The sequence below is a fragment of the Morone saxatilis genome, unplaced genomic scaffold, assembly GCF_004916995.1.
Source record: "Morone saxatilis isolate NCDOM2014 unplaced genomic scaffold, NCSU_SB_2.0 Contig20, whole genome shotgun sequence".
Lineage (NCBI taxonomy): Eukaryota > Metazoa > Chordata > Actinopteri > Moronidae > Morone > Morone saxatilis.
The window spans coordinates 1,207,267-1,220,019 of NW_023339763.1; the positions used below are offsets into that span (position 1 = coordinate 1,207,267).

Here is a 12,753-nt window from a genome sequence, read left to right on the forward strand (position 1 = left end):
TTTAAAAAAGAATTTACACTAAAATGCTGAGTAAGCATTGGAATGTGTGTGTGTGTGTGTGTGTGTGTGTGTGTGTGTGTGGAACATAGAATGTTCCAGAGTTCCGTTTCTTTGATGTGACATTCTAGAACATTGCGATAAAGTCTGCTCTACAGTCACTTTATGAGCTCAAGACGTCGCAGTGAACAGATCTACACAGACCTTCACCACGAGAACAACAGAAGTTGAACACGCGGACTTCGACATGGATAACAAAGTAAGAAAATCTAGCCTTGAATCACAAACACAATCACAAACACAATCACACAGAAACACAGTGGAACTCGACGGTTCAGGGAAAAAGTTTTCAGCTCCCGTCGGTTCACCTTCTGATGGAATACTATAGTTCGATTTATATTTGTCTTCAAGTTACGAGAAAAATCACACTAAACACGTAGATTTCTTTAGGTTTCTTTTGTTGCCGTGTAAAAGATTCCCACTTGCTGAACATTGATTTTTTTCTCTTTCTAGATTTTATGGGAAGAACTGGGAGAACTGAGGTGCAGCGATTTGGACGTTCCCTTGTCCACATCACGCATCGTTGATTCCGTCATCAATTCATTTGTACATGACATTACACACAAGTACGTCACGTTAAGAGTCATCGATCAAACCAGTTGCAGGAGTTCTAACTGTACATACATACGCCGGTTACATGGTTCTTTTGCTTAACCACTCTTAATTTGTCCTTCCAGGCAGTGGATGTTGTTGGCTCAAGGCAACACCAACACCAACACCATCATCCTGCTGTCTGACATGTGTCGCGTACTCACACAGTACCTCAGCAACACGATCTCAAAAGCCGTGGCACCTCAGATTCAAAGCAGGACCGCTCAGGAGGATGCCGGGAACGCCAGCAGGATTTGTACCAGGTAAGTCAAAACCTTCCAACACTCAGTTAACTTTCTTCTCAAACAGCCACATTGCAACCTTCACGAGTCCAAACAGTTATTGATCAACCACAATCTGAATCATCTGCTACCATGTTTGAATCCCACCACCCAGAGCAGATCAGCTGACTAATTTCTTCTCTTTTTAAAGGGACAGCAGTGAAACTCCACAGAGGAATTATCGCTACGTGACAGAGGAAGACATCCAAGCCAGCATTGGGGATTCGCTTCACTTCTGTTTCGGTAATGCGCTGGGATACCGACAGCAGAGGACCTACGAGTCTGAAATGTTACTGCAGCTGTTCTCAGCAGAAGTAACAAAGAAGGTGAACGGCAAACTGGCTGTAATCACGGAGCCTGCCGAGTCCAAATCCTCCAGTACACGTCAGACTAGCTACATGGTTTACTACATCTGCCGTATATTGAAGCACTTGATCTTGACAGATCTTGAGTCACCTGAGGATGAAGAATCTCTGAAGAGTGATTCCTCTGAGGTTTCTTGTCCAGACCAGGTGTCAGATGTTGGGGAGTCTGGCAGCGAGGACTACTCTCCAGATGACGTGTCGGATGTTGGGGAGTTTGGCCACGATAGTTGCCTCTGCAAGGGATGACGTGTCCTGACGTTGGGGAGTTTGGCCCCGATAGTGCTCTCCCGGATGCGTGTCCCGCGATTGGGGGAGTTTGGCCCCGATAGTTGCTCTCCCGGATGACGTGTCCGACATTTGGGGAGGTTTTGGCCCGCCGAATGCTTGCTCTCCAGACCAGGTCACGGGTGTCGAGGGGTTTAGCATCGAGGGTGCCGGAAGACTCGGCTCTGCTTCAGAGCAGCAGAAATCGGTGTTCTCAGGTGATCAGTGTTCTGCCAGCTCTGCAGACGAGTTGCTACAGCGAGATAAGACCTTTCTCGCTGTGCTTCTCGGGAAGCTCCTGGATCAAATCGCTTGCTCCACCAACACGTCCGTGTTGGACCTGGACTTCGATGGGTCGTTGGAGCGCCTGAGAGCGAGGACTGTGGGAGAATGTATTCTCCCACAGACTGTTGGAAACATCCACATCCCTGTCTACAAAGAACTTTGTCGCAACTTTGGATCTCCGAAGTTGCTGCAGGCTGCCATGGCATCCGGTGACGCAGCTTTTGAGGAAGCCGTTATCCGGACAATAAAAGAACAGCTTCGCATTCCTTCTGGAAAAAACACCAGCTTTGTAGCCGAAGTTAAGAAACTTTTCAGAAGAAAGACGAACAAAGTTAGTCCGGTCTGTGCAATCAACCCATCGGTGTCTAACTCTGAGAAAGGATCGCCGCCGCAGAGGGAACAGAAGCGCCCCGCCATCCTGAGGATGGTCTCTTCTGCGGCCAGGATTCTGAGGAAGCCGTTCACCTCCTGCAACAAGTAGAACACGCAAGTATCCAGCGCCCAGTCATTTACCCCCGGTCCTGTTTCTAAAATCATGTTCTGTTCATCTTCAAAACACAAGTGATTTTTTTTTAACAAACTCTTAAGAAGGATTTGTCAGACTGGGTTTGAGGAAATACAGTCTAGACTGATAGACTCACAAACCTTGAGCTAAAAATCCTTTTTAAGAGCGAGGGCAGCACGGTGGCCCCACGTGGCCTCACAGGAAGAAGGCTGAAGGTTCGCTCTGCGGCCTCGGCCCTTTCGGTGTGGAGTTAGCATGTTCTCCCCGTGTTGACGTGGGTTTTCCCCGGGTGTCTCCGGTTTCCTCCCACATTCCAAAGACATGCAGCTTAATTGGAAACTCTAAATTGTCCACACGTCTGCATTTGAGTTTTAATATAAACATTAATAAAACTAGAAAATAAATCAAACTAAAAAAAATAAAATCGGAGTACTTTCTTCAGAACATTTGTCTGGTTAAAGGTGAAGGAGTCTGTCTGCAGTAAAGCTACTCAACCACTAGATGGTGACAGAAACCATCACTGTTTCTGCAAACCCAGTTCACACAGGACTTATAGACATGAACAAAATGTGCATATTCATAGATTCTTGAATCTTCAATAAGGTAGAAGAAGTAGCTGCCTTTTTAAAGGATTAAATGTGGAACTTATATGTATTAACACCCATCTGGAGGGGATCTTTAACACTCACAGAATCTGTAAATATGTGTTTTTTGTTCACAGTATCGCAAACAAAATTTGAAACACTTATGAAACTTATATTTGGTTGTGTATTTTATTATGTATAACTCCCCATTATGAAAACCATTCCTTAGACTTTCAGGTAATGTCAGAAACATTTTATTTCACCTCACAAATCTTAAATGTTAAGAACTGAAACAATCGAAGTAAATAGGACATTGTTCACCTTTGCGAACCCAGTTGGATCCGGTGTAAGACCACAACCACGTCAAACAAGAGACAACAAAACCTGCACCTTGACAGAGTTGTAGAAAGCCTCGAAGACGCCGACGCTCTTGGAGCTCAGCTGCAGGTTGACCAGGCCCTCCATGCTCAGAGAGATCCCGTGGTGCTGCAGCGCCTCCTTACACACCAGCAGGATGACGCCGGCCACCACTTCCTGTACACAAAACAACAGCGCTGAGCTCCTGACGGCTACAAAGATCTGAGTGTCCACAGTTAAAAGTCACGTTAACACACTGAACTGGTGTCAGATCGGATGCTGTGTTAAACCACATCAGCACCAAACAGCGCCAACAGTGTCGGTACCGGTGTGACACTGAATCCTGTGACCCATCAGATTCTGTGACCTCAGGAGGAATTGAACGTATATTTCCAGGGTTACTTTAAAAACTGAGTCCAACACAATTTCTAATTAATTAAAAATGTAGTCAGTAACTTAATCCAAGCATCACGATATTCAAATAATGTAACTTGATTACTTTATATTACTTTTGGATTACCTCAACACTGCTCAGAGTATTTTTAAAGAAAAACGGATGGATTGTTAAACTGTAATCTGCTTTCACTAAATGTAATACTGTAATCTGACTTACCTCCTGTTTTTTGTATCTGTAATGCTTTCAACCGGTCTGGGATATTTCTTTCTAAAATGTATCCCACTGGGTTGTGATGTTCTTTGTTTGTGTGTGTTTGTAATATTCGCTGATTTGAATGATGAAACAGAACACCAACCAAACAAAACAAACCAAAAAGACAAATGTAAACTCACAAGTCCGCTATCAATGCAGCATCAGTAGAAGCAGTAATAATTATACTGGTGCTTTATAGAGGTAACGTCAATATTCACTTTAAATGCTGGTTTTGTCACAAATGACAGATCCAATATAATACGCGTATCACTATAGCTAGCATTAATTATTGTTTTAAAAATCATTTTGTGACGCTAACAGAAAATATGATTCGGAACCCAAACTAATACATTTTACTTTAAAGTTTCAACCCTGTCGATCCCCAATTCTACTTCAAAAACATGGAAACATAAATGACAATAGTTGAAACAATATGATGATGATTCAAGAATTAAGTAACTCATAACCTCAAAAAAGCTGAACCACAAAATCAATTACCCTGTCCGGACTTTACCCCCGGAAATTGAATAGATAGTTTTATACGATTATCAAAGTTAAATCTTAAAAGGACTGTGGCATCATGCAGTTTGCTGCTTATTAAAGAATATCATTCCTAGATGGTCAAGTAAACTGTATTTTTATGACTCTTTAATGGCATCCCGTCAACTTGGTTTCATAGACAGTCTCCTACAACTCAACCTCACCTGTCAATCATCTGATCGATAAAATCAGTGTTTTTCTCATCGTTTTTTTTTTTTTTTTTTTTTTTTTATTTTTTTTTTTTTTAAATGTCGACGCTTGAGGCTGCACAGAATCTGACGCAGGGGGACAGATTTTACTGTACACCCGATCAGCCTGATGGTCCATCCGTGCAAACAGAGCATTGAAAGCAGTTTAAGCTCATGCTTAAACCCTGAAACAGAAAGAATTAAAGCCCAGTTTTACCTCATTTAAACACTGAAACAGAACATTAAAGGGCAGTTTTAACCTCCATTTAACAACACTGAAACCGAGACATTAACAGCAAGTTTTACCTCATTTAAACCCGCTGAAACCGCAGACAGTTAAAGGGCAGTTTCTAACTCATTTAAACACTGAAAACGAGAGACATTAAAGCATTTTAACCTCCATTAACACTCGAAGAGCAGAGACCATTAAAGCAGTTTTAACTCATTTAAACCCTGAAACAGAGACATTAAAGCAGCTCGTTAGCTACCGTTAGCTGTGTGTACTCACTCCTTCATGATAAACTTTGTTCGCTCGTTTCAGTCGAATATCCAAAGTGACACTCATCTTCTCTCCCGGGTTCTTTATTCTTCATACAACCAACTCATTCAGTTTGTTTTTAATCTGCATTTATTTATTCGTCTGATTTTTTGTTCCGCAACAACAACAACGCGACCTTTCAGAGTAAAAGAGCTTCCGGTGTGAGTCCTTCAACGTAAAAGCGTCATTTCCTACAATTCCAACCGGATAGTTTTAAAATAATTTTAGTTTCTTTAAAAGTTCAACTGTTGTGAAACTGATAATAATTAATTTAAGGTGCTTAAAGCATTATAATATAATAAAATAAATAAAGCAAGAGTGTTGGGCAGTAACTCTTAACTTGTAGTTAACTAGTAGTGTAACTAATTACTGATATATTTCAGTAATAATATTACAGTTACCCCAGCAAAAAAATAATTAGTTACAATATTACTTTATGTAAAATGTGAAGAAAACTAGCTGCATAAATGGAAAAGCTGAGAATATGTACATAACTTTAATTTTAACAAACAAAACTGGATTTTAATTGTCACAAGTCTGAAAAAAGAAATATAACTATCGCTGTAACTAATTACTGTTGGCAGGGAGTAATAAAGAAATAAGTAATAACATTACTTGTTAAAAGAGAAATGAACAGGAACTACTTTCTACTGAAGAAATCGTCCCAATTTATTCTGTTTAACCTGCTTTTATAATGTCATTTGGGTTGATGTGAAAATCTAAAATCAATACAGTTAAAACCAAAATAATCTCCATTCAAGGTAACAACAAAAATATGTTTTTGTGAACTGTTCAAAATTGCCACGTAATCGACCAAAGTTATATGTTAAAACCAAAATTATAATAGTTAACTGAAACTAAACTATAAACATGTTAGTTTAAAAATAAAAAAAAACTTGTTGTGTTGTGTTGTGTTGTGTTGTGTTGTGCATTGGTCATTTTGTTTAAGGAACTCGTTTACAGTGACGTCTTTTCAGCTCAGTTGGTTAATAAAGTTCCTCTGTGTGTCTGGCAGTTAAAGATCAGATGTGCTTTGGATTGAAAGATTGTTTTGACCCGATACAAACGCTGCTCAGTGTTGCCACAACAAAAGTTAACGGCTAACGACAACTGAGCCGGTGGTTCAACCTGTTTCTGTCCTTTAAACGGCTTCATTCATTCATTCCTTCATTCATTCATCGTTCTGTTCGTTCTCTATTGTTCCTACAGACTGGAGCCTCCAGCATTCAATACAACACATTCAACACATTTCATTTAAACATCTGCATATTACAGATTATTATTACCATACGTGGCAAATAACAATTCAAATCATATTCATTTAACTAATTTAACTTTGATTTTATGGTACAAAAAGTCCATATTTCCATTATTTAAGCAGTTTTAAACACATTAAAACACTTTTATCATGTTTAAATAATAATTCAGGGTTAATAAAGAAACATTTTATTACAACACTAATCCATTTTTATTAACCTTTAACATCCTGTTGTACCACCAAACCCAGTGTTTTATGACACCATTATAATCTATTTGTTCATCCCAACAAAACAAACAAACATTTTACAGTTGATTCATATGTATCCTCTTAAACTGACAATTATTGATCCGACTCAAATCATATGCAGAAATATTTACACAACATGCTGACAATGAAATGGTAAATTCAGTATCTTTTGTTATTTTGTTCAAAACAATAATTCATCATCTTACCCAGAGTCAGATAATAATTTAATAACAATAAAAAACCGACCAGTTTCAGTTTCTGTCCACCACAAAGAAAGACGTTAGCTTAGCTTAGCACAAAGACTGGAAACAGGTGGGATTGCTAGCTTAAGCTGTAGGTCTGTCAAAAGTGGAAAGTAAAATTAAAACATAAAAATGAATATATTAAACACTAATGATGATGATTAAATTAATAATCTAAACAAAAAAATGATTTCATGGAACACAAAATCATTATTGTCGCACTTTAGGAAATTGGATATTAATATCTAACAGTGGAATTAGAAGTCAAATCTTTAGACATTTCTTTAAATACATTTATTTTTTATGTTAATTTCTGTTTTTAACACATTATTTTGAAGATTTATCAAGATTAATGTGCATTTTCTGCCCCTGAGTCACATTGTTGGGGGGGGGGGGAAATCACATTCTATACAATATTGTACAAAAATGAACTGTTAGTCCTCCAATATAACATCCAGACCCAACTAACACATCACAGTTACATCAAACATCACAAACACAAGCGTCCTTTACTCTTTCTTAAAGTCCTCCTCCAGTTTCAATTTCTCTGTGTTGTTACTGAGGAACGCTGCGTCGTTGCTCACTTGTACTTTGTCAAAAAAGTTAAAGTCCGCCACGTAGCGCCCGCTGGTGGTGCTGAACAGCACCGGCTTGAACTCGTAGCCCCAGAGGATCTCCTGGGGAACGTAGGAGGTGCGGCTCTGGCACGTGGCTGCCGTCGACTCCATGGTGGCGTTGAGGGTGACCAGCAGCTCGAACTCTCGGGTGAGCAGGTTCTCGGCGTTCAGCCCCGCCAGCGGGCTGCGCTCGTCCAGAGCGTGGTAGAAGGTGAGCGGGAGGATGAGGAACGGGCACTCGCTGCTGGAGTCCATAAAGAAGTCCACGGAGCTCTGGTGGACCTGCGTCTTCTCGCCTTCCTCCGTCACATTGGAGTGGAGGAGCTTCCCCGTCAGCTGGCACTGGATCAGAAGACTCTTCCTCATGTTCGCCACCCTCACCATCAGACACAGCTTCCCTTGGCGGCAGCAGATCACCGCCGACTGGCTGAACTTGATGGTCTCCGCTCGTTTCTTGGGCCGAGCCAGCTTGGCGAGGAAGGCGCCGGTGACGAAGATCTCGGCCAGGCCGGTGATGACGAGCTGAGCCACCAGAGTGAAGATAGCCAGAGGACACTCCTCGGAGATGTAGCGGAACCCGTAGCCGATGGTGGTCTGCGACTCGAGGGAGAACAGGAAGGCGCCGGTGAGCGTCCCCACCTGCATCACGCAGGGAACGTGGCTGGAATTCAGAGTGGCCTCGAAGTCTCCGTTGCCCATGCCGATGAAGTAGAAGATGACCCCGAAGATGAACCAGGTCATGACGAAGGTGGAGGCGAACAGAGTGAGCTTGTAGCGCCACTTCATGTCCACCACGGTGGTCCAGATGTCGTGCAGGTACAGCTTCACCATTCCCTCCACGTTGTCGATCCGGACGTTGTTGTGGCCGTCTTTGGACACGATCCTTCGCTGGACCGCCGCCTTCCTGGTGGCCATGTTGGTTTGGGTCAATTAAAACTGAGGTCGCTGCCGATGGACGGACTGACAAACAGACCAAAGAACATAGATTAATATCTTATACGACACATAGTTCTGGTTTCATTTGAGATATCTTTCTCTAACCACTGTCAGTCGGTATATTGGCTGTTTGGGGTGAATAAACAGCCCATTGGTCAAATTTAAAGGTAGAATTTCACTTTTGTTTTTAACTGGCTAGTTGTAGCTTAATTTTTACTGTACAGGTATGAGTGTCAGTATTTCCATCTAACTCTCAGCAAGAAAGCAAATGAAAGCATTTCACAAAATGTTGAACTATTCCTTTAATATTAACTATTTTAGATTCTGTTGATTGTGTTTTATTGATTAACTTGATTAAACTTGAGATAAAACAAACACAGATATTCAAAAATAAAAGCAAATATGATGTTTATTATGATACACATAAATAATAAATAAATTAAGGAAGTTTCCAGCTTCTACAAGATGTTTTTTGTACTTTATGTAAATATGGAGGGAGGAAGTACTCAAATATTAAATGTTGTAATACCACAATGGAAAAATACTAAATTACAAGTTGAAGTCTTATATTACAGTTTCTTCTTTCTCCTTTAATAGTTTTTTTTATGTTATTTAAATGTTATTTCACAGATAATGACTTTTATTACAGTTCTATAACTTTTACAATTCAGATTAAAATAAGAAAAAGCAAATAATAACAACACTCTTCTGTAAATTTAAGCCTGATTGTTTGTCTTATAGCAGCGTTCGAAACGAGTCAGTTATTTTCAGTTCAGATCAGTTGTTGCACTCTGTCTCTAGTTTTGGCTGCTGTGTGTTAAATACAGAGAAAGTAAAAGATCTTAAATTTCTTACAAATTAAGTAGAGTCCTGAATATATACTATGTGATTCCCATTAGGGTAAAACAAGTTGATGAATATTCGTCCTCTGAAGGGGACAAAGGTACAGCAGAAGATTCAACACAGTAACATAAAATTCTCATCAATAATAATCAAAAACAACAGATTAAATTAATAAAATATCTGCTAACCCTAACTGCTGTTACAGACGTCTGTTCAGGCTTAACAAGAGTTGAACGTTAACTCGCAGTGAAACATTACAGGAGCCTGAGAACACTTTAATTAATCACTGATTGATAAATCTGTGCATTATACTTACATCCTGCTGCGCTGCTCTACCTGAATACTCTCAGGTGTTTGCTTTCATCTGTCTCAGGGTCACACACAATCTGCTCCAGAACATCTAGTCCAGTGTCTTCTTTCTCCTATTGTCCGCCGTTTGTGAGCGTTGAACTTTGGCACAGTCGTACTCAGGATAGAAACCAGACACAAAGCTGATCTGCGAGTGGATTGGCTTTTTATCCCTCCGCCTCCGCCTCTACCTGTCCACAGGTGGGATCGGCAACACCGAACACTTGAAGTTTGTTTTGTTCCTTTTATGGTTGTTGTTGCTTTACACACACACACACACACACACAGATTTCCTGCTTCCAGTCCTCTGAAGGACACTGAGGAGGCTTCTGGGACACTCAGAGCGGTCTGATTGAACTGTTTCTCCATCTGGACTCTGGCTAAAATTAGCAGATGAAACAGTTTCAGTAGTGAAAGAGTGAAAGAAGTTGATGTGGTGGTAAAGACAGAGCTGCTGAATGAGACTTATGTATTAGTTTAAATACGTAAGAGCTGAGTGAAGTTGAAGAGTTTGTGTGAATTAGTTTAAACACTGAAAGGAGTCGAAGTGTAGGAAGGCACAGAAGGACAAAAGATATACATTTTTAAATGAGGAAACCAAAATCGGGAAATGACCTGTTTTCCATAAAAGACAGAAAGTTAAACAACAACTTCTTTTGTTCCTCATATTTATAAATGGTAGACAGGAAACCTTTTCTAGTTTTCTCATTTCAAAACAAAAAATCCAGGTCCAGGGACCAAGGAAGTTATACGTCTGTTGAAGTAAAATATCACCTTATTTGTCCCCAAAAACACACAAACAGTGTGTTGAAATATTAAATATTAAAGGACCAGTGTGTTTTGTCCGTTCTAGGCTCCTGTAGAAACATGGCGGGCTCCGTGGAAGGCGACCCAGATAAAAAAGTCTCATTATAAGTTAACAAAAACACAATAATTCTCATATTCAGGTGTTAAACACTAATGAAAACATACCTGTTAATATTATATGACTGACGATAGATCCTGAATGTGACACACTGGAGCTTTAAGGTGAAAAACGATTCAGGATGAGTTGAAGATCAACGTTTTACTTCCATTTGTTTACTGTAGATACCGTTCATTTTATATATTATATATATATCTAATACTTTTATTTGTAAATTTATTCTTGAGGTCAGGGTTTTTAATTTTAGTTTAATTTGAGTTGAATGCATGTTTAATGTACGTTAAATGTATGTTTTGTATTTTGTATGCTACCGGATACTTGAATTTCCCTCAGGATAAATAAAGTATCATCCTATCTATCTATCTATCCTATCTATCTATCTATCTATCTACTATCTTCTATCTATCTATCTATCTATCTATCTATCTATCTATCTAATGCTGAGGTAGTTGAAGTTCAAACACTGAAAGGAGTTGAAATGAAGTGTAGGTGATAAAAAATACTGGAAGAGGTTAGTGTCAGATAAAACCTACAGACTGGAAGATGATGTCAGCTGAAGTGTAAGTTATTAAAAGGAGTTGAAGTGTTGACTGAGCTGAAGATGAAATATAAAACTTGACATGATAAAAGCAGCTCACACTGAATCGTACGAACGTTGTATTGAAGCACTGAATGAAGCTGAAGTGTCAGTTCGAGCGTGAGCAATAAAAGGAGTTGAAGTGTCTGAAGAAGTTGCCTCGAAAGGTCCGATCAAACGTTAAACTGACATCATCAGTTAATGTTAATGTTAATAAAAGCAGAGTTAATATAAATGGAAGTGTTACGATGAAGCACTGAAAGAAGCTGAAGTGTCAGTTTAAGTCCAGAAGAACTTTTCCACTGTTGAATGTTTCTTTAAGTCTTGACCGGTGGTTGTTTAACTTTATGACCTTGAATCACTTCATAGCTTTGTTATTAACCTCATTGTTATTACCCACATTCCTCAGGTGTGTGTGTGTGTGTGTGAGAGAGAGTGTTTCCTCGTTCCTTTAAGACAGAAAGAATAAAACTTTACTCTCTGATCTGTTTGCAGCAGTGAAGCTTTCAGCCTGCCGATCGATAAACATGGAGCCACAGATGCATCATGGGAAGTAGAGTTTTTAAAGACTGGATGCATCCGTTTCCTTGTTTCCTCTGGAGATAGAAAACAACAACAGACGGCAGTGAAATCAATGAAAGTGTCGGTGCTTTTTTGTTGTCTTGTAGGTGAAATTAAAGCTCAATATCAGAAATATTGATTAATCAGGATTAATGTGATCATAAAATTGTTATTTTCATATAAACTCAAACTACTATTCAGCCGTTTAAAGCTGTTTAAACCACTTACACATAATTCAAAATCATTTAAGGACTTAAAATTAAATCACAAGCATTTAAATTCAACCCTTTCAAACCAGCACCGAGGTCACATGGAAACACTCTGGACTCTATAATGTCATTCTGCTGACACAATAAGCCGTATTATAGGGAATAAAACAGTTCAATAATCTCTTTGAAGGTTTAACTTCAGTCCAATATGAAGGAGTCCAACTCCACCTGGTGGACAAACAGTATAACTCACATTGCCTAAAGATCTACCTGGAGGAATTTCTGTTTCATGTGGAATGAGCCAATTTCATTATCATTGTTATAATGAGAAAACGTGCTCAAAATAATGACTTTGTATCTCAGAGTCAGTGGTTAAAGAATCAGGAAGCTTAACATCAAAATGTTGGTTTTGAAAATGAAAACAGAAAACAGAAAAGAGGAAGTTGTAACATCTGTTGGAAGTAAATAAATCAACTTATTTGTCTCCATCATATAAACACAGAATAGAAATCGTTATACAAATACATTTCAGTGTGTTAAAAACCATTTATTAAAGTTTATATACTGTTAATAAATGTGTAACAGGGGGATTTAAAGTGCTGCTGGATCAGTTTCTCTCCTGGCAGACGTTCAGCGTTTCGCACTAGTTTGTTTAAAAGTGACAGAAATATTTGTCTCAAGAGTGGAAGAGAAGAGAAGTTCACATCCTGCTCGCTTCCTCGCCTCCGCACAGCTGGCCAATCACGTCGTGGAGTGGGCGTGAATGTCGGATTGTTGCTTTTCT

At 39.5% G+C, this 12,753-nt stretch overlaps 1 protein-coding gene across 1 annotated transcript; it reads right to left on the reverse strand.

Annotated features, from left to right (window-relative positions):
* Nucleotides 1-7,337: 7,337 nt before the first annotated feature.
* Nucleotides 7,338-9,875, reverse strand: kcnj15 (potassium inwardly rectifying channel subfamily J member 15). Its single transcript, XM_035667133.1, has 2 exons — nucleotides 9,666-9,875; nucleotides 7,338-8,530 (listed from the first exon to the last, which is right to left on the reverse strand). The coding sequence occupies exon 2, from the start codon at nucleotides 8,483-8,485 to the stop codon at nucleotides 7,463-7,465; it is 1,023 nt and encodes a 340-aa protein (XP_035523026.1). The 5' UTR covers nucleotides 8,486-8,530; nucleotides 9,666-9,875; the 3' UTR covers nucleotides 7,338-7,462.
* Nucleotides 9,876-12,753: the final 2,878 nt, after the last annotated feature.

Excerpts from the sequence above, each read along its gene's own strand:
- kcnj15 (XM_035667133.1), bottom strand. The coding sequence starts at position 8,485 with ATGGCCACCAGGAAGGCGGCGGTCCAGCGAAGGATCGTGTCCAAAGAC.